General features: G+C 39.8%; 2 protein-coding genes across 2 annotated transcripts in view; one reads left to right on the forward strand and one right to left on the reverse strand.

The window, feature by feature from the left end:
- SLC18A2 (solute carrier family 18 member A2) overlaps window positions 1-13207 on the forward strand; it is a 38327-nt gene extending 25120 nt beyond the window's left edge. The window contains exons 11-16 of the mRNA XM_058544095.1: window positions 951-1029; window positions 1208-1259; window positions 2167-2230; window positions 3995-4114; window positions 4254-4387; window positions 10880-13207. Of these exons, the coding sequence (XP_058400078.1) occupies window positions 951-1029; window positions 1208-1259; window positions 2167-2230; window positions 3995-4114; window positions 4254-4387; window positions 10880-10984 (554 nt within the window). The 3' untranslated portion in view covers window positions 10985-13207. The remainder of the gene's footprint in view (window positions 1-950; window positions 1030-1207; window positions 1260-2166; window positions 2231-3994; window positions 4115-4253; window positions 4388-10879) is intronic.
- A 2950-nt stretch (window positions 13208-16157) lies between these two features.
- PDZD8 (PDZ domain containing 8) overlaps window positions 16158-22587 on the reverse strand; it is an 81194-nt gene continuing 74764 nt past the window's right edge. Inside the window, exon 5 of the mRNA XM_058544096.1 lies at window positions 16158-19283. Within this exon, the coding sequence (XP_058400079.1) occupies window positions 17080-19283 (2204 nt within the window). The 3' untranslated portion in view covers window positions 16158-17079. The remainder of the gene's footprint in view (window positions 19284-22587) is intronic.

Genomic DNA, 22587 nt, shown 5'->3' on the forward strand with positions numbered 1-22587 from the left:
ACACTAAAAGTATTAAGAGTTTGAAAAGCTGTCTTTTGAAGAGATTGTCCTATTCTCCTAATAATGGCTGAGGACCAGAGAATGCTGATGTGGACAATGCCCTGGCAGCCATACCTGGTCTGGCTTGCATAGGCCTGCCTGCCCGTTGCAGAGGGTACATTCAAGGCGAGCATTGCCACCAGCAGCTGGAAATCAACTCAGTCTCTACCTAGAGGTTGCGAGGTCCCTCTCCTGGGAGAGCAGTAAACCTTGGACATGAAAATGTCAGCCACATGTGACTTGGCCACAAAAAATGATCACATACACATTTGTTTTTTTGACATGGAAAGATGTTCATAGAGCTAATTGAAAAAAGCGGGATGTAGAACAGTAGGTATAATCCCATTTTTTTGGAAAAAGGAAAACAAAATCCTGTGCGCCCACATTTATTTCTGTACACATAAACTCACAAGGGGAAATAACAGTGGTGATTATCTGACTGATGGGATTTGGGATAATTTTAACTTTATTCTTTGTGCTTATCTTAATGTTCCCTAATTTTTTCAATGCCTGTATCTAACTCCCGTCGTACAAAATAACGAAGGGGAAGGGGACAGGCAGCTACCACCACTGCGCACGGCACCTGCAGGATTGCGGTTGCCCAGCTCCAGCAGCCGGGGTGTGTTGGTCTCGGTCCACGGGTAAGCCTCACCACCAGCAGAGATGGAGGCGAGATGAAGTGGTTGATAGAGGAATGAATTTCATTTCTGGAGTGTCTCAGCTGCTTTGTGCGGACGGATAAGCTGCGTAGGGTCCAGCTTGGATCCGTCAGCTGCCGGATATTGGCTGCTTGGGTGCAGGCCCCAGGGCTTCATTTCCTGTGCTCTAATCACCAGGGTGGTGTCTACAGTTATTAGTTTTTTTAATATTTGACTGATATCAGTACTGATAAGGTGTCCTTTAATTTACAGGCATTGCTTTCTTGCCAGCTAGTATCTCTTATCTCATTGGAACCAATATTTTTGGGATACTCGCGCACAAAATGGGGAGGTAAGATGAAATGGAGGCAACACTCACTCTGTTATAACAATGTAGTTCTTTTAAAAAAATTCTAAGTGTTTCTACTTTAGCTATTACAAGTAATTGTTTTGATTTCCATTGAAAATTTGGACTGGGGAAAAAAATCGAACAATCATTTATTGATGGTGCTTTTTTGTTTTTTTGATAGGTGGCTTTGTGCTCTTCTAGGAATGATAATTGTTGGAGTCAGCATTTTATGTGTGAGTAAAAGATGATATTTGACAAGTGCAAACAGTCTGTAAATCAAACTTTTGCTTTGGGCAAGAATCACCAAGAAATATTTTATAGCAGTTTGAAGTCTGTTGATATTTACTTTTATCACATCTTTCATTTTCTTCCTTTTTTTTTTTTTTTTTGGTGAGGAAAATTAGCCCTGAGCTAAGATCTTTTGCCAATCCTCCTCTTTTTGCTGAGAAAGACTGGCCCTGGGCTAACATCCATGCCCATCTTCCTCCACTTTATATGTGGGATGCCTGCCACAGCGTGGCTTGATAAGCGGTGCGTAGGTCCGCGCCCGGGATCTGAACCTGCAAACCCTGGGCTGCCAAAGTGGAGTGTGCGAACTTAACCACTATGCTACCAGGCTGGCCCCTTTCAATTTTTTATCATCTTAAAAATTTTGGACAAGACTCCCCAAGGGATAGATTCTCATCTTATGTCAGTTGGAAGTTATTTGAATGTTTTGTTACATAGTTGATATTTCACTTTTTTCCCCACTATTATCTGAAACATTACAATATCGTAAACACTTTAGGGTATCTAGCCTGAAACAATAGCAAGATGTTTTTCTAGACTAAAACATCTTCTACCAGTGACCAATATCTACCCCAAATGAGGCCTCTGGTCCTTGTCAAAAATGGAGTGTGGACTAGGCTGGTCTTTCGCATACAGCAGTTGACTAGTTTTTCATGGTGGTCACAAAACATGTTTCAGCTTGAGCTTTTAAAGATTTAGAGGGTCCTGTTCTCCCCAAACCCCATCTTCCTCCTTCCATTTCCTTCAGAAGGGAACACATACTAGGCTGGAGAAAACATTTTTAAGTCTTTCCAAGATGATTTAGAATTGGATATCATGTTATTTTAGTATAATGTTTATTTCCTCTTACAGATTCCTTTTGCAAAAAACATTTATGGACTCATAGCTCCCAACTTTGGAGTTGGTTTTGCAATTGGTAAGTCACACGAGCTTTGTGCCTAAATTTAAAACTTTGTTTTCCCTCTTCCTAAGAAAGATTTCCTCTCACTTAGGCAGACTATAGTTACTCAGCCTAAAATTTCTAGAAGGTTGAGAGAAGGCTGTGGTCAGCCGAGCTCAAGTATGGCCTGTAGAGCGTCCACAGAAAGATATCTGCTTCCACGTGCTAGTCATTTATTTCCTGAAAACTGGTATTTTTAAAAGCCTGATATTTACAGAAGCCAGCTGATACTCCACTGCTGCACTTGGGCAAACGAGAGAATCCCTCTCTCAGAGCACATTTGTTTGGGCTCAGATCTGTCAGCAGACCTTTTTATATGAGGCTGGGGGACAAAGACTTCACATGTGTTTTTTTGTAAGGTTTGGTGCAGCAAATGTGGACTGCTGTATTGATGACCACCTGTGCTGCCGGAATTTTCATGGGCAAAGGAGGCGAGTCTTTGTAACATGAAGAACAATAACTAATATTTAGGAAGAATCTTGTTAATATTTTGGATAAATAGTATATGTTTGTCTCTCACTTATAATATACAGATTTGTCATGATAAAAGTAAATGCTAAGTCTATCACAGGATAAAGGCAGGAATTTATTCTTTGAGTGGTAGAGCAGAAAGAAAGAATGGAGCCTTTGCTGAGCCCCCAGACCTGGGTAGGTTCCCCTGATGAGTACACGTCCTCTCACAGCTCCTTCGTAGCATCAATCACAATTATAATTCATTTTTCAACTCGTTGCCTAACGTCCAACTCTTATGTTTGTTTTGTTCACCCCTATATCCCCAGTGCCTTGTACATATTAGGTGATCAGAAAATACTAGTTGAATAAAAAAATTTCCCTCATCTTTCTGCTTCTGGTACCTTCTGGTGGAGGTGAGGGAACTAACATTTGAGTGCTCCACTGGGTGTGTTCACAAACCCTGTCTCATTTTAGCCAATCATCATCATCCCCATTTTATAGATGGGGAAACTGATGTTCATAGAGATAAAGCATGACCATGTCACCCAGCTTGGGATTTGAACCCAGAACTCTGAACATATGTGCTCACTCTTTATGCTACCTGTCCCTGATTATTCAAGACAACCAGAGAGTCTAATACTGGTCATGGTGGTGGTTTATTGGGTTTTTTTTAGCCAATGAAGTGAGGAAATCTCTTTGGATTTTAGTTTCCTGAGTAGGGCCAGATGATCCCTCAGACTCCTTTATGTTCTAGTACCTTCTGATCTTCCCTAGTACTTTTCCAGCTTTAATTCTCATAGTTGAAGTATGGGCCCAGGTGTGGATGGGGAGGAGACTCGGTGAGGCATGTTAGGTGTGTGCAGTCTTTGAGGGCAAGGGAGAGTGGACCAGAAAACAGTCAATCAGGAAAGCATCAACAGGAAGCAGGCTAGGGGCCCACATAGCCGGTAACCAGCGACCCACTGGATCTGATGAAGGGCAGGTGAGTCACCAGAGGACCAGGTGCCCTCCACTGGAAGACAGGCCATTCAGGCAGTGGAGGAAGGGTGTGGCGAGGCAGAGAACAGGCAAATGGTGGCCTGGGTTCCAGTTCCAGCCTCAGCTGCCTTCTACCATCTTTCCTCAGTGAAAGGTATGCTGTAGGGAGTCTGCCTCAAGACTTGTAGGTGGTGATGGCAAAAAGTGAAGAGCCAGTAGGGTCGTTAGTTTAGGACACAATCCCTGACATTCAGCCCATTTGCGGTTTACATCAGTTTCCCGTGAACTGTGTTCTCTGACTGTTCACAGGAATGGTGGATTCATCAATGATGCCCATCATGGGCTACCTGGTAGACCTGCGGCACGTGTCTGTCTATGGGAGTGTGTACGCCATTGCAGATGTGGCATTTTGTATGGGATATGCTATAGGTGAGGACACTGGCTTTTCAAAACAACCTTTAATCTTAATGCATGATAGACGATGCCTACAAAAAATTATTTAAACCTTTGTATCTTTCTGTCTACAAGACGCTTGGAGAACTTTATCTCATTCTCTGTTTCCTGAAAGGTCCTTCTGCTGGTGGGGCTATCGCAAAGACAATTGGATTTCCATGGCTCATGACAATTATTGGAATAATTGATATTCTCTTTGCTCCTCTCTGCTTTTTTCTTCGAAGTCCACCTGCCAAGGAAGAGAAAATGGTAAGGAAATTTTAGGATACAGTGAAGTGTTTCTTGATCACTTGAGCATGGTCTTCTGGATAGTTTCCTCATGGTATATATTTCTGCTCCTTTTGGGTAGAACTCTCCAAACATAAATGGGGTAAGAGTTCCTTTTTAGTTTATACCACATACGGCAGCTACTTCTACTGTATCCAGCATTAGTTTATAAATGTGAAGAATGAAGTTATTTTTGTACATAGATTAACAGTCAGTGTATCTCTTTTGTCAACCAAATATAAACATGGGGTAGTTCAGTTTAATTTTCTATGGTTCTTGAAAATCTTGGACGTAATTTTTTTTGCCTCCTGCGCTTACTCCTAAGATTAGCCATTTTTGGAGCTGTTTGCATTTCTCCTAACCCTTACAGCTTTCAGTAATAGTATCTTAGTCTTTATTGTAGAAGATTCTGGAGATGGTTTTAGTGTAGGTAACAGACCCTTATGGAAAACTATCGTATATGCACCTTTGGGCACACGTGAGCATGTATAACCTTTAAATTCATAATATCATGACCAGAATCATAGCTATAGGCAGGATAGAGTATTGAGTATAAAGTGTTCCTCTCTTGAACAAGTTCCACCTTTTTGATTCTAAATGTGAATTTTGAAATGCAACAGTCATTTTAACCTTTCTAATAATTTTTCATACCTGGTGGTGGTGTTGCTGATTTTTTAAACATCAGATGGTGATATTCATCCAGCTGAAGGAAGAGTGCCTTGGATTAAAGAATGAATGCCGGGAGATGCTATCTTTGTGTTCAGGAATGGACAGGAGGTCCATTTGTGATGCTCTCTTGGGAGTACATCAGAGGTTCTTTCTGCTGGTTGAACTGAAATAGGTCTTAAAGCTTTGGCATTTCTTGAACTGCTCTTTTATGATTTTCCCCAAAGAGTGGATTTCAAGACAGACACGGACCCTAAAGTTAGGTTATGTGCAGCCTTATTTATTTTGGGCATTTTTTTTTGCATTCATTAATTTGTTCAATATATTTTAAAAACATATCCAGCCCTGAGCAGTGGTCTTGTGCCCTTTGTTAGATAGGGTTTAACTAGATAATGTTGAATTACTCGTGACCCATTTGACTTGAAGAAGAGGAGTGGGAGGTGCTGTGGAAATATTCTGATGGAAGCCATCCTCTCTGCCTTCCTCTAGCTTAGATGCCTCTCCAGCTCTGAACACCCGTGGCACTTTCTCAGACTCTTAGGGACTTACCTGTTTTCCAGTCTGGTTGGGTAGGGTCCCTATGCATCTTTGTTTGGCTGACCCAGCACAGTGCCTTGCCCAAACTGTGGTCAGAAAATTCTCAGAGCAACAACTGAAAACTTCATTCTGTTGCCACCGTATGGATTTGATTAAGGCTGAATGAAGGTTACTCCCAACTCTTTTTGACTTTTTGACAAAAAATCACTTACAAATGCTCTGTCACCCAGGAGACTCTTTAAGACTTGTGGGAGAGAGTGAAGGGCTAGCACAGGCCCTGGAACCGAACTGTCTCCTGGGGAAATGATGGCATCTGCCTCCTAGGGTTGTCATGAGGATTAAATGAAAGCATCCCAGCAGAGTGCTTAGCCCCGAGTCTGGCACACAGTAAATGCTCAATAAATGTGTTTCTATTTCCAGTACCAGCCGCTCTTCTTTCCTGCTTTACTAACTGGCTGGCTTACTCCATCAGCTCAGTGGTCCCGCAGTATCCTCCCTTTCTCCCCTCTGTGAAGTGAGAGCTTCCTTTTGCTTTTCAGGCCCCAGAGCTGCTGAATGGGCTTCCCAGCCAAGCTGGCAGATGTTAGTGGCTGTTGTGTTATCTGTTTGTCGGCAGCAGCCTGATGGCTTATCTGAGGTCTTGAAGGAAATGGATGAGGTCAGAGGATGGGGGGAGGTGAGCTTGCCCAGCCAGCTACCACTCTGATCCCCAAAATGACTGGCAGAAGGCAGGCCTCAGTACCTCTTCTCTTTCCAGATTTAAACCAATGTTTTAGTTCATTTAAAAAGAAAAATGCCAAAAGAAATGGAAGACACAGTCCTGAAAGGCAAAGCAACAAGAATTACAGGCTTCCAGAAAGTCACTTTCACTGTAAAATGTCAAAATCCTTAATAAGTGCTTTGCAAGATGAATCATTAAAATCGTGAAAATGTGCATCTCGCTGCCCATAATTGATGCACATAATTGAAGGCATCACGTTGGATGCCATTTGACTGGCATAATGGTAACATTTGAGGGTGGCAGCCAACAGCTGCTGCCAACTCATTGTGCAAGCAGAGCAGGAAGAAAGTGGGTGGAAACTGATAGCATCTAATGATGAGGGGCAGCGAGGGCAAGACAGCAGTGTGCCACAGAGGAGGAGGGATTGATTACTGCCCACTTGAGAAAATCCAATACGGACAAGAGCTGGCGTTCAGGATTACCAGTTCCCAAATGCAGGGGGACGTGGGAGCCAGAATAAGACGTACAGACCATAGCAAATGATTCTTTCATTAGGCAACATTCTGAGGATGAGGTGTTTGGACTTAAGCTATTCTGTATTGAAAGATCTAATGCTGTTTTCATGGCTCCCCAGTCCTAGAATCATGAACTAGTTGGAGAGCACTTGAGTTTTTCTTCCATTTGGTATACTGGATTTGTTTTTTTACAGTCAGTGTTGAATTACCAATACAGGTGGAGGAAAAAACCTGTTTGTTCCTCAAGTTCCTCTGCATGTATAAGAAATATCAACACTGTCATTTGAGAAAATGTGCGTTCCAGTTATAAGACAATTATGTGCAGCCTGTAACTCTCAAAGTATCCAGTTGAGAATAGTTGTGTTCTGGTATGGATTTTTGTTTTCCAGGGTGAAAAATTATTTCAGGAAAGTAGGTGATTTGGGGTTGCAGCTTTGTTTTTCTGGGTGACTGAGCTCTCTGACAGTCGTCCCGTATAGTCCTTCCCGCTACTCTGTTTTCTGGGGGGTAGGTCTGGATGCTGTGGGTCGGGCAAGGATCGCAAGGCCAGAAGCTAAGGAGGCTGAATATGCTCTGCCTATTATAATCTATTTAGAGAAATTTGTCTGCAGAGGATTTACATGGTGGATGTGCAAAACCATCACTAATTTTTTCTTATGTATGTTAAATAAAACTTTTCTAGCATGCAGGCCTGGTATCTATCAAAGTCTCAAAGCCTGGAGTGCTTACCTTTTAATGCTTTCACTGTTTCACTATCCCAGCTTCACATTTGCATTACTTTTGCACTTCATTGGGTCCACGATGTTTTTACCACTTTGAAGATGCTGACTCTGTGACTGAGAGGAAACCAGGCATTTGTCAGGGGCTGGGGTTCAACTCTCAGTAACTGGGCTTTGCTCTGATTTCAAACCACCACCACCTCCTTTTTATCTTCTCTTCAGTTGAGAGTCAAATGCACCTTCCTCCCCGGTGCAGTGCACGGAATGCTGGTTTCAATTGCCCGGCAGCTCCCCCGGGCCATGCTGTACACGTCTCACACACACCTGACTTACCCACTCGATGCTGTTCTTGTCTCTCTTTTCATGGCACTTTTGGAATATTACATGCCATCCAGCTTATTTATTTATGTATAACTTTTTATAAAAGTAAAACTATTGCACATTAAATCTTTCAGAAGAGGTTCAGAAGCCAGTAAGCTAGGTTTTAGAAGCTAGAAACCAATATTTCAAGGAAGAAAAACTTCTTTACCTGAAGCAGATAGGCTGGTCAACAAATGTGGTTTGGCTGAATTGATAAATTTTGACCATTTAAGTTGGTATGATGCCAAATAATCAGTCTGACTGAACTTCTTCCCTTACAATGCAGTTTTTAGTCAAGTCCATATTATGTGCCCAGTGCTGGGTTCTGGGGAGTCCTTAAGAAGTCTACATATATGCAGTCAGGTCTAATGGTGGATGAACCAAGAGATAGAAGGCAGTTATGAATAAGGTAGAATCATGGCCATCCTTTCCAAGGCTACCTCACTGCCTACGGGGCAAGGGTCAAGGCTCCCCTCCTGGCATTCAAGGCCCTGCAGTCTGGCCTCCATTAAACTTTCCAGTTAATGTCTCACGTGCCTCCTGATCAGATCTCTATGGTGGCCAGGCTGGCTTACTTAGTGTCCCTGTTTTACTTAATGATCCATTTGGTAAATAACCCATACTGCGCTCATTCCCAGTTGCCTTGCTGTGTAAATCCTTTCCCTCATTCAAGGTTCACCTCAACTCCCATCTCTTCCATATAGCTTTCCCTGAGCACGTAACCCATAGTGAGCACTCCACCTGTGAACCCCGGGGAACCTATTGTTCCTTGTGCAATAAGGTAACTAAGTTGCTGGTATAGGACCTTGAGGGCACTGACATACATACCTAGTAGGTTCCGAGTAAGCTGTTGTCAGCTGTACGACTCTGTTATAGTCCTAGATAATGCCACATAACTAGGGCAGTGTTCCTCACAGCATGTTGACACCACTGTCACGTGAGGGTAGGGACCTGGAATTTCATTTCTAACCTGCCCCTCTCAAGTGATTCTTGGGCACGTTTCTTTTTTTTTTTTTTTTTTTGTGAGGAAGATCAGCCCTGAGCTAACATCCGTGCTAATCCTCCTCTTTTTGCTGAGGAAGACGGGCTCTGAGCTAACATCTATTGCCAATCCTCCTCCTTTTCCCCCCCCCAAAGCCCCAGTAGATAGTTGTATGTTATAGTTGCACATCCTTCTAGTTGCTCTGTGTGGGACGCAGCCTCAACATGGCCTGAGAAGTGGTGTGTCAGTGCGCGCCCGGGATCCGAACTCGGGCCGCCAGTAGTGGAGTGCGCGCACTTAACCGCTAAGCCACGGGGCCAGCCCGGGCACGTTTCTTTAAGGATCACTAATCTAGGAAGATGAGACATTGAGCTCTTTGGCATTAAGCTTTTTGTGTAACAAGGACACATCCACATGGGGAAAATGGTCTTGGTGTACAATGTCTATTGCCTCAATTATTTTTAGAAATTGAACTCTTCATTAAATACATGTATTAGTTCACTTGGTAAGAAGCATAATAAAAAAATTGAGTTAAATTTGCAGCTGACAATTTGAGCTGGCAGCCTAACTTAGAGGGTCAAGGAAGTCCTTATCTTAACATGTCACACAGGCAGATCATTTTAGAATTTCTTGGGAAATGATGAATGGGTTAAGCACTGAGTGGACTCATAGAAGCTTATCAAATCTGTGGGAGAAGAGCTGGGAGGAGTAGCTAACAAACACCAAGATAGGTTGCAATAGGCCAACATAAGATAAATTTTAATCCAGATAAATGTTTCCATTTAGATTTTCAAACTGCACAAAAAGGTAGTGGGGGGATAGTTTTACGTGGAGGAATACTCCAAAAGACATACCTGATGAGAATTCATTTTAGTGGCACCCAGTGTCTCACTGCTGTCCTCTGTACTCTTCTGACTCTGCCATGGAGTGTTGCAAGAGTAGACTTGAGCATAAGGCTGCCTGGGCTCACATCTGCCCCATTCTAGCTGTACATCCCTTGGTCAAGTTCTTTAACCTCTGTGCCTACACAGAGGGTTATCAACCTACCATAGAGGGTTACTGTGAAGTTGAGGTATTGCATGGAAAATGCTTAGCGTGGTCCTGGCATGATGGACATCAGCTGTGTATCAGACTATGTGCTTGGTCTGTATGCTTTCAGGAAGGATAATAACTACAAGTGCGTATCAGTTAAGGATGTTTATCAGTTGAGGGTCAATTGACTATTTTTTGCTTAATTTTCAGTAACAGTAAGGGAAAGCAGGAGATTTTGATGCTTATAAGAGGAATGTATTCTTTTAAAAAATCATACACTTGAGCAAGAGGAAGACAGCCAGGATTTGGGGAGAGGTGCTCTGGACATGTCATTTATGAAAAGATAAAGGCCCTGTGATGTTTAGTTTAGGGAAATCTAAGGGGCCATGGCAGTGGTCTTTAAAAATATAAGGGGCAGTCTGTGAAGATGGCTGGTGTCAGAACTGGATCTGTGAATAGAAACAATGGAGACAAGTTTTAGTCTAGTGTCAGGTGTGTTTCTAACATGAGAGCTTGCCTCATTAAGGAGAGAGCAGGTCCTTATTAAGGGTGTTGGCACAATGAAGTTTGTGAACAGAAGTTGCATTTGGTGACCTCCAAGATTAGCCCACCCTAATTCCAAGATTCTGACTCTTCCTAAACCTAACCTGCATACCCCTTTCTTCATAGCTTACAGGTTCAAGTTGACTTATGGCCCCTGGCAGGTGTAATGAAAATACAGCAGAGACAGCATCTGCTGTCTCCTATGGCCTGGAACTTTTACTAAGCATAGAAGTCCAGGTCTTCTAGGCCAGGCACCTGGCAATTTCACTAAATGACTGGCTAATAGTCGGTGGTACTATATAGAGCTTTCAAATTAGGAATCCGTAACAACAGTAGGTTAAAACCATCTTATCTTTGTGAAACAAGAAGTTAATATATATGCACTGTGCTTTCTTTTAGGCTATTCTCATGGATCACAACTGCCCCATTAAAACAAAAATGTACACTCAGAATAATATCCAGTCATATCCGATAGGTGATGATGAAGAATCTGAAAGTGATTGAGACCCTCAGAAGTCATCCAAGTATTTAATTGTATAAAACAGTGTTTCCAGTGAAATGACTCATCCAGAACTGTCTTAGTCATACCCTTCATCCCTGGTGAAAGAGTAAAACAACCAAAGGTTATTTCTTTTCCATGGTTATGATCGATTGCCAACAGCCTTATAAAGAAAAAGCAGCTTTTCTAGGAGTTTGTATAAATAGTGTTGAAAACTTTATTTTATGTATTTGATTTTATTAAATATTATACAATATATTTTGACGAACTGTAGTGTAAATCTATAAATATTTGAATCCAAATCAAATATAATTTTTTAACTTACATTCACGAACACCTGGGCAAAAAAATCTTATATTTTTTCTGAATATTGGTAATGAGTGTTTAAAACTAAAGTACACATTATCTCCGAGACACTTCCAACAATGAGAAACTAGAAGGAAGTCTTAACAGAATCAAGACAGATGTTACGTAGTGACACCGAGTGTTGAGTTATTCAGCTCGTAATTACTATCAATATATTTAGGAGTTAAAAGCTAGTTATCTCAAATGCAGAGGACAAGAACTTGAGTCAGTCATCTTTTGGATTTATCCATGAATCTTAGCTGGCATTAGTTTTCTATGTAATCATCTACCTGGAAACAGATGGTTGTAAATGATATGTTTACATGTCATATGGTTGGCAGCAAACAATAAAGCCAATAAGGGAAAAACAGTAAATGTTCTAAAAGCAGAGAAAAGCACCCAGACGTAGTTCTGAGCAACTAGCAGCTTTCCTTTTAAGATATGTACTTTTGTCTTACCTGATGAAAGTAAATTGAGGGTAGATGTACCTTATGCTGTCAAGGTTGTTTAAGCATGATAAGCTATATCAACATCTAGTTCAAATTTTAGAAAAGAAATTTAAAAGGCTAATAGCTGCTATGACATGAAAAAAATCAGACTATAATCTTTGTCCTGTTTGGAGGTCATCCAAGTGTTTTCTAGGGAGCTATTAATTTTGAGTTGTCTGAAACTATTATTTTCTAGACTTCTGAAAGTTGTTGACATCAATGTGAAAACAAATTTTAAATGAAGATGAAGAAGGAATGAAATTATATCTTGAATCACACTATGAAAACAGGTAAAAATAATAGGGTGGGCAGGACAACACCCCCTTTCACAGGCAGAAAGCAATCAAACATCTAAAAATGTCTGTGTATTACTGTACTTAGTGCCGTGTAATGTAGTTTTTCTGAGCATGACAACATTGATGTGCCTTTTCAGTGTAACAGCAAATACTGTGTTAGTGAACACTGTCAGTTTACATCAAGTTTTGTATGAGATGTGATTGGAGTGTGAAGATAATGTGGAATGTCTCAAATAATACTTGTTAATTCTACAGTTCTGTAATTGTAAACAAAAATTGCCTAATGTCAGTTCTTTGTTAAGCTAAAATTGTGTTTCTGTTAACTTGGACAAAGAGCAAAGAACTGTAGAACAAGGACTCCTCAACCTGGTAATTCTCTAGGCAAGTAGCTAGTATTTCATTTACATTTGTTTTATGAAGCTTTTCTGTGGGGTTTTGAATGAGTTGAAGTCTGATTTTCAAGTGCAATGTGTTGGAAGCAAACCAGCTTCCTAGTCACGTATTTGCATTGGGCAGCTTCACAACTCCACCACTTTGGAAGACGGCTTTGGAGGCTCTCTTATATGGCCAAAGTAAAAAGGCAAGATTGTTCTCTATTTCATAGGGGAGAGCCTTCAAAAAGAACGTGCTACAGATCAATTCTCTTAGACGGTTGGTGGTTCTCCTTGCTCCCAATACCATGTAACGTATTCCTATTTATTTTTGCCTTTAAGGCTTCACCCTCTTCAAGAACAACTGGGAAAGGCATGCCTACTGTTGATACCTAGAGATAACATAAAAGAGATGAGTGTTTCAGAACTGTTTTGGGAGCAAAAGGTATCTGCTATATCTAAGGGGAAAAAAATTGTTAAGGTCTTTTGTATGACTAATATTCTGGAGTTAGCAAGACTGAAAAGATTTTAATGTGTGTATCAGAACAAAGAACATACAGCTCTCTGAACATTTATTTTTTGAGCAGAGGTGGTTTTTATGTTTGTACCTGGCAAAACAGATACAGAAACCATAATAAGGTAGCAATGAATATTCAATTTTCTTTTGACTGCTAAAGTGTTTCTGTCTATGTCATGTTTTAGATAGTTTTACTTAATAAATCTTCTGAACATTACTGTGCCTGCTGTATTCCTTTATAAACCAGATATTATCAGAATACAATACATAAGAAGGTATTGTTTTGAGTGTGGTCTTTAATTAAAAACTATTTTTCTCTGCTGGCAGGCATCAGGCAAAATGCACTCCAGGTTAGTTTGAACCATACTTTTTGGCTTTGCAAATTTTGTTTTAAATTGAAATATGTAACTAGCCACAAGATGTCAATGTGGAAAAACCCAGTTAAGTTTTCCTTGCATTTCTAAAGTTATAGTTTTCCTGATTGCTGTGAACAAATAACAACTAGACTATTCAATCATTAGACACAGTGGGCCCACAGGCCCCTAGAAGTTCCATAAAACTTATGGTGTGCATGTGTGTATCTTTCAAGGGTAAGCGTCCACAGTTTTAATCAGATCTTGAAGGGGATTCACAGCTTAAAAAGGAATAGGGGAGGGGCCGGCCCGGTGGCGCAAGCGGTTAAGTGCGCGCGCTCCGCTGCGGCGGCCCGGGGTTCGCTGGTTCGGATCCCGGGCGCGCACCGACGCACTACTTGGTAAGCCATGCTGTGGCGGCGTCCCATATAAAGTGGAGGAAGATAGGCACCGATGTTAGCCCAGGGCCGTCTTCCTCAGCAAAAAAGGAGGAGGATTGGCGGATGTTAGCTCAGGGCTGATCTCCTCACAAAATAAATAAATAAATAAATAAAAAAAAAAAAAAAAAAAAAAGATGCATATTTAAAAAAAAAAAAGGAATAGGGGAAAAAGAAAAAGCATTAGGGGAATTTCCCCCGCCCCTTTTTTAATAAAAGGAACGCTATTATCTCAATCCAGAAATAAAGACAATACATTTTTAAGTTATATGGTAAATTTATTCACTTTTAGGGGACTTAAGATTTTATTATCTTACTATTCGTTAGAGCCAAATATTTTCAAACTGCATTTCAAAAAATTCAGATATACTTAAATTTAGAACTTGACAGTACCCTTAAATTTTTAGCTTGTGTTTTCTTTCAAAATCATAAAATGGCCACGTAGTATTTCAACTAATTCTGATATTGAAGAATAAAAGACTTGATATTAAGAAATGCACCCTATTAATTCTGATTCCAAAATAATGCTAAAATGTTGCTCAGCTTGATTGTCTAACCCAATCATTGATCTAAATGTCAATGCAGAAGAAAGTAGACTTTAGATGTAGAAAATAGTCTAATTACTAATATCAGAGGCAAATCCATAATTGGTATTTCATAACTTAAGTAAGACCAAAATTTAATGTTTTTAGGCAATTTTCAAAATAGCAATTTTGTTTAGCAAAAGCGGACTTTGTTAAGCTTGTTTGCATGGCCAAATTACACCAGGCGACAATTCCATAGAGATGTGGCAACCACTTTTTTCAGATATCATCAAATGGAGATATTCTTGTTTTCTGTGGTAGTTTTTATTTATTATTTTTTAGCTATAGATAACATAGCATGGCAGCAAGATTACATCAGGAATGTAATATAATACAACTGTTTTCATTGAAGCCTTACACCTTACTATCCACTAGGCTATTTGGAGTGTCCCCCTCTGCACTAAAGTACAACTGTGATGCCTCCACTGCCTCTCCCAGTACATATAAAAATATTGCACTACATTAAAGCTATATTTTACAAATATCAATAGCAGCATTACTGAGCTTTCCATAATTATACTTCTACAGAGTTAAATACTTTTAAAACATGAGTAGATTTTTATGAAACCGAAGTTTTGCATTATTTCTACAGCTCTTTCAAATGCGTCAGTTTCAGCAGCATGCTTGGATGTCACTAAAACTTCCACGATATAATCCATAAACACCAGCCACTTACAGACACTCCGCCTTCCAGGTTATCAGTGGTAAGTTATTTTTTACGATAAGATGAAAGCTGGTTATTACATTGGGCAGATTGTTTCAAGCATATGTTACAGAACAACATTTTAGCTTTCAGAGAATTTGGTGTATAAAGACTTCTATAGCAGTGTTCTTTTAAAATGCAAGCATGCTTAAATAAACAACAAAAAATGGGGGTATACACATATATTTTTGTTATAAACTTGGCCAAGAAAGGTATTTAGTTTCCTAATATTTCACTTAATAAAAGAGCAGGAATGAGAATTGGTATTGATTTTTAAAAGTGGAATAACCTTTCTACCCTCAAAAATGTTTTTATCACTCATATAAGTCATACCTGTTATTTGAATAGCTTTTTACTGTTCAGAGCTCTTTCACAGTCATGCTGTTATTTTCCTCACAACAATCCTGTGAGGTAGTTAGATCAAGTATTGTTTATTCCTACTGTAGAGCTGGGGAGACTGTGTCATGGAGCCCTTCTGTGGCTTGCCTATTGTTACAGAGTTCATTAATGGCCAATGGAAGAGCTTGAACTTAAACTCTTGTATGGAGTCCTGGGCTATAGACTGGGCCAGAATCCTTACTATTATACTATGCCTTTTCCTGCCAGCCATAAAAGCTGTTCCATCTAGTTTTAAATTCATGTCATTTTCACTATATATCAATTATCATAGTAGTTACCTACAAAAGGGGAAAACACATACACATGTATTTTATAGGCATATAAAAGGCCAAAACGTTTATGGTATACCAACAGAGGTCATGCTCACATGTTTTCCCTCAGTCATATGTTACTGGGATCCACACGATGGACTGAGTAACAGAGTAGAGAGAATTGGCCCCAATTCCTATGTATATATACTGTCTATTTTTATTTACTTAATTTTCTTAACGAATGAAGATAGTCTGAATTACAGAACCATTCAGAACGATCCCCATTTTTAAGCCTGGAGGATGTCAAAGAATTAAACCTATTTTGCGTGATTCCTCTCTTTCACAACATTCTGCATGAAAATGTTTCTAAAACAAAACAGCCAAAACTAGTTATCAACACGATCATTTTAAGAACAGTCCTCTGAAACTTTAAATATCCTTATACATGCTTTATTTCCTATGGGAGAACTGAAGATGAAAAATAATCATAAATGTTTAGAACTTTCATTTAAAAGGAAAGCAGCCACATTTTGAAAGACTATATTTCAAAATCCTACTGGTTACTGTTTTTTAGTAATCTTGTTACCCTCTCTACAAAATTCTTGACCAACTACATTCTATGTTTATTCCCTACAACATTCTGTTTTTCAATGCAAGCTCTTCAAATTAATCACTATATTCTTACTATACCTCAACTGCATAAAAACTTTAGAAAAAAATTTCACAGAAGCATAGAAAGCAATATATGTAAAATTTTTTTTTACTAAATCAGCATAACCAGCTAAAACTGCAGCGTCTGCTTTCATGTTACATTTGGCAAAAATGAAACAAAAGCACCACTAAAGCCCCAAAATAACTAAAATCTCAAGTAAGTAGAGATGACAAATTTCATAACATAAAGTAAGATTCAAACCTGTTCCCTCAATGATTGCTGTTGTCAACTTGGGCATGCAAAAAATTTGTTATAACCATGATGGAAATGAAAATTTCAAGAATCTGGACAGTATCCTATTTAATTCAAAAACTAAGAGGAAGGAAAATAACACGAGACATCACATGTACATAAACATGAAAAGTTAGCTTACATAATTAGAAAAAGTTAAAAATAAATTAGTAAAAATAAATTCCCAGTATAAACCCAAAAGCATAGCTATAAATGCAATCTGAAACAACCAATTTAGTGAGCTGTACATGTTTCTGCTCGAAAACAACCTTTTTCATTCTTGTTCTTAAACAAGCAAATAACTGTGGAGAAGCAGTCCAAGTGCACTGTGAAAGGGTTTAAACATGGTTGTATCTGTGGTACTTTAGATGCAACTTTTCCCCAATCACTGGAAAGTTTAAACAGTCTGTCTGTTACACAGACTCAGATGGGCCAAGTAAGTCATCTGATATGCTGCTAAATGGCTCAGAGTCTATTAGTTGGGTTATTTCATTATCAAGGTCTTCTTCTGTATCATCTGTGTACTTGCTTATTTTTTTGGAGTGCTGGTCTAAAGACAGACTTTCTAAAGATTCCATATCTTCAATGCCTGCTCTGTAGTGGATCACAAGCAGTGTTAGAGCTTGTAGTCTTTCACCCGATTTAGCCAAAGCAGCAGAAAGAAGTGATTTTTTCCTTGTATCGGTTGTCTCTTTTTCTTCTCTAACGAGGGAATCATTATGTTCCAACTCCTGATCAATTTCATTTTGCAGTTTGTCCAGCATAAACTCTAGTTTCTGGATCCTTTCCTCCGTAGGCAAGCCCCTGTACAGATCACGACCAATTTCTTTAACTGCAATGAAAACGCTGTCGTCCAGACCACCCTCCTTTCTCACTAACTTGATTCCTGTGTTGTTTCCCCGTTTAGAAGGACTGTTTGGACCACACACCTCTGTGTCACTGCCTTCGTTGTCTGATGTGTTGGGTGTGTGTTTTGGTGAAGGTTCTACTAGATCAGTCCCTGGTTCAGATAGGCGAGTTTTAGAGACTTGACGCAAATTTAACAAACGAGAGCTAGTATTGATAATATGTCTTGTCAAACCGGTTGTTTTATTGACTGACTTGCTAGCTTCAGCATCAACACGAGGAGGGAGACCTAAGAGGGTTTCTTGTCCTTCCACTCTGAGGTTTTTCAGGGTCCGATCTACCTGCCTATCAGTTGCTCCACAAAGAGGAGTCTCGGCTAGACACTTTTCCTGACATTTTTTATGGCAAACGTAAGCACAGAACATACACTGGGAAGCAGCTTTAGTCCAAACTTTTTTCTTACAGTAATCACACCAAGTTGGGTTCTGGAACTGAGTATCCTGGAAACTATGTTTATTTTCTGTTAAACCCATCTGTCCAACAAAGTGCTCCTCTTTAGGTAGGGCAGAAACCTCTTCAACCAAATGGAGTTCTTTTTCTTTCTCTATGTTAGTAACTACATGGTGGTCTGGTTCTCCTTCTTTCACATATTTGAAGTGAATAGTAATGTCACCAAAGCAAAATTTGTCATTGAATCCCTTTTGCATACTCAGATTGCGGAGTGCGGTTCTTGTGACCATAGCCTTAGGTGAGGGGGCTTCTAGTCTGAATTTTGAAAGGTATTCCATGTTTGATGTAGCTAGGCATCCTAAAGCCACCTCTTCAAGTTTTAAGCTAACATGCCCCAAACAGATGAGACCCCCTAACTTGAAAGGATCCCTGCACCACAGTGCAATGTTTAAGTATCTGTGGCAGGCTTCTATGTCAAAGAAACATGTTGTTCTGGTTCTTGTCCATTTTCCAAGCTTATTACGATAAGGAATTTCTGATGATTCCCACGTTTGAGGGTCATCTGAACTGTCCTTAGGAGGGCAGGAACTTTCTGAAGTAAAATCTTTCGCCACTTCTTGCTTTGCTAAAAACTGCTTAGATGCAGCTGCATCTTCTACGTGATCCGTATTTTTCGCTTGCTTTTCAACAGGTTTATCTGCAGGAGGAAGAGGCAGCACCTTTTCTGGCTTTTCAACAAGAACATCTGGTTCTGCCTGATTTGGGGCATCAGCAGAAGGCAAAGGAACTTTCACTTGTGGTCGTGGTGGCACAGGTGGTTTGAAAGTGGATCCTTGGGTGGGTTTTGACACTTGTGCTGGGTCTGTTATCTCACAAGTTCTTAGGGCTAAGGGTTTATTTCCTTCTTTGGATGGAAGTTTTGGTGGTGGTGGGTGACCTCCTACAACTAATTTACGGTTTAAAACTGGTGATATAGTCCCAAGGGGTTTAACAGAAAGTGTTGCTGGAGTACGTTTGGGACTATGACTTAGTGATTGTGCCTCATCTTTGAACTCATTTTGTGCTCTGACATCACTTGCCAAGTCTTCAAATTCAGAATCCAGGTCTCTATTTTCAGCATCTACTGCCAACCCAGTTGTTTCCTCTTCATAATTTGGTTGGCATGAGCCTGACAGAAAGTTTTCTTCCAACTGTCCAAAATTATCTTGCAGCACCACACCTTGATGACTCTGGCCCACAGGCCTTTCATACAACACCAGGACTCGGTCACCAGCCTGCTTGATAAGCTTCAACACTTGCGGTGTAGATGTGATTTTCACACCTGTTTTAAGATTTTAAAAGGGAAAATATGTAAATTATTGCAATAAAAATTACCTAAATTTGCTAAATATAATTGCTGTTAATTCATGATTATTTAACTAATGGAAAAGTAATAGAGAAACCTCCAAAATATATTACTAGCTTTTGGAAGCATCAGTATACTGATTCTCAAACCCTGAATGCACTGATGTCCTGCAAGTGTTTACCTTTACAAACCAAATGATGACATGAAAATCCTTACAAGGTGCCAACCTGCTAACTCCTAACTGCTTCCCATTCCTTCACAGGTTTAAATGACATCATTTCTGTTTGAATTAAGAAAGTGAGCAGAGTGAGACCTATTGAAAAGGATTTTATTAATGATTAAGCCAGACTTAGAATGATGGGAAACTGTGATTCTACTGAAGGAAATTCCAAAATATACCAGGGATTACAACTATGTGGTGAATGAGTCAAATTAAGACTACCAATCCTTGAAATAAATTTAGCAAAAATACTATACTATGAATAATGGACTCTTTTTATAGATTCTTTTTATTAGCCCTACCCATTAAACCAATCTTTTGCAGGACCAGAAAGAACAAGGAAGGCATAAATTGCTTTAAAGTTAAACAAGTTGGTTACTATCTGCATCTATATTGATAATATCTAAAGTTTTCATTTTATTATTTTCTAATAGGTGCTACATTAACATAGTTCAACATTAAAAAGGTACAGAAAGATGTACAGTGAAAAATCTCCCTTCCACCTTTATCTCCCAGGCATGCTAGCAGCTTCTAATGTATTCTTCTAGAGATATTCTAGGTGTATCATTTAAAGGCTCTATTTGTTCCCTGCCCTCACCCCACCCTCCCCAAAACAGTACTTACCCAAGCTATCCCTTTCTGTAGGACTTACAGAAAGGTGAGAAGGGGTCTTTGCTTTCCAAAGGTCTTAGGGCCACCCTAAATAAACCAAAGTAATATCAGCCCCATCTAGTAACCTGACTTCAGAGTTCCTCAGCCTATATCCTCTCTACTTCAGCTGCCCAGGTAAGACCATGCTTTAGACATGGTCCTCACCTGGAACTTTTCCACATCAAAGATCTTTCCACTTGGAAATTAATCTCTGATCACAATCTCCTATTTGCCACCTCTTAAAATCCTGTCTGCTAACTTAATCTGTTTTGAGGTAATTTCCAGGTCCAATTGTTCCTCTTTTGCTTTCATGGTCCAGCTGGTTTCCTGATACCACCTGTTTTTCTCTCCAACCTCAGTCTCCAGGTTTCAGTGATGTTCACATCAAGATTTTTGATTCTTCTGCCCTAGCCCTTTGCTTTTCTACTATCTACCTGTCTTTCTGATCCCCAGCTTTGCTAGCTCCACCATCTCCCTTTTCTGCTCCTGAGCCTACCACCTGGATCTAGCACCAAGCTATGCTATCCACCTTCAGCAAGGCGTTCAGGGCTGCCTTAGTTGTTTAGAGACCGATCAAAAGAATTCTAAGTCCCCAAAACAGCAGCTTCAAACCTTTACTAGTCCCCTGAAGTCCACCCTTCCTACTTTTTCTTCTGTAGATGACATCGCCTTATTTACCGAAAAGATCAACAAGAAGCCACCTTTTCTCCCTGCCAATCATTTTTAGGATTAACCTATCTCAGAGGAAGAAGTATTCCTTTATTGGTACTTTGGCTCCTATTCCCCTCCCCATCTCCTTCAGGACTTTGCTCAATCAATTCTCCTTGCTCATATTTTTATTCCCTTCCTTCTTCTCCTTTAAAACCTTCCTTTTTCTTGGTTTCCACAACACTGTACTAATTTGTTTCTGATCATGTCTCCTCTTCTTTTTCTCCACCTTATCTGCCCATTGTATGCAAACGTTCTTACATTTTTGTCTGGCATTAGTTTTCTCTGCCTTTTTGCTTTCTCCCTGGATTACATCCACTTCATAGTTTCAACTATCAACTTTTTTTTTTTTGGTTGGTCTCCCCTCTTCTTCACTCTAGTCCTACATTCCCAGTTACTTCTGCATATCACCATCTGGATGTTTCTTTGACACGACAAATTCAGTGTAGTTAAAACCCCTTTGACCTTCTCATCCTCCTGTCCTCAACTACTATGTGAATCAACTTGCCACTCGCCCAGTTAACCCAATTTAAATACCAGAGATAGCTGACTGCCTAGATCCATTCAGCTGTCAATTCTATGGGAGTTCTAATCCATTTTCATCCCTTGTTCAGATCCTCCTGATCACTGGCTTCAACTACAGTAATAAACAGCTCTTTACTTTGATCCTTCACTCAGATCTTCCCTATTTTAATCACCAAACATACTGCTCCCCAATTTTCCTAAAACTCCGGCTCAAAAACCTTTAGCCTACAAACTCATCACACTGAAATTCAGAGCTTTTTAAAATGGCTCTCCATGATTTATCCAGCCTTAACTTCTACTGCTTTCTTCTAACCACACTACATCCCAGCAAAATTGTAGTTTGACCTTTGCATAGATGAAAAATAAGTCCATCTAACGATCTGTAGTAGGCAAAAACTTCAACTCAATCTAAATCCATTCTTTGTGACTTAACACTTGCCCTTGTATCATCTCTTCTCCAACCACCAGGAGCTTTGTGGAGATGGCCACTGTGCCTCTCAGGACTGGTCGGCCAAATCTGGATTCCTTTTCTTTTGGAATATTTCAAATATACATAAAAGGAGAGGAAATAATAAAAAACTCCATCATTGAGCTTCAAATTTAACAAACATTTTGCCAATCTTATTTCAACTATCACCAATCCCGCTACTAAATATTTAAAATTTATTGTATATCCATATAAATGAATTACAGCTATAAAAAATGAATGTGTATTACACCTGCCCCTTATCTTGATAAATACTATTTTTTTTACAAATGTTAAATTATGAAGGGATGACTTTTTATTTTTCACTCTGCATACATTTATATTGCTTGGATTTATTTATTTTTGATAGATATTTACTACTTGTGTAATTAAAACAGAAAACCTTTCATGAAAGAACATAAAAAAGAAAAAAATTGGGCTGGCCAGGTGGCGTAGCAGTTAAGTGTGCGCGCTCTGCTGGAGCGGCCCGGAGTTCACAGGCTTGGATCCCAGGCGCGCACCAACGCACCACTTATCAAGCCATGCTGTGGCGGCGTCCCATATAAAGTGGAGGAAGATGGGCATGGATGTTAGCCCAGGGCCAATCTTCATCAGCAAAAAGAGGAGGATTGGCATCAGATGTTAGCTCAGGGCTAATCTTCCTCACAACAAACAAAAAGAAGAAAAGAAAAAAATTAATTTTATCCTGT

This window comes from Diceros bicornis, chromosome 6 (assembly GCF_020826845.1).
Source record: "Diceros bicornis minor isolate mBicDic1 chromosome 6, mDicBic1.mat.cur, whole genome shotgun sequence".
NCBI classification, from domain to species: Eukaryota; Metazoa; Chordata; class Mammalia; order Perissodactyla; family Rhinocerotidae; genus Diceros; species Diceros bicornis.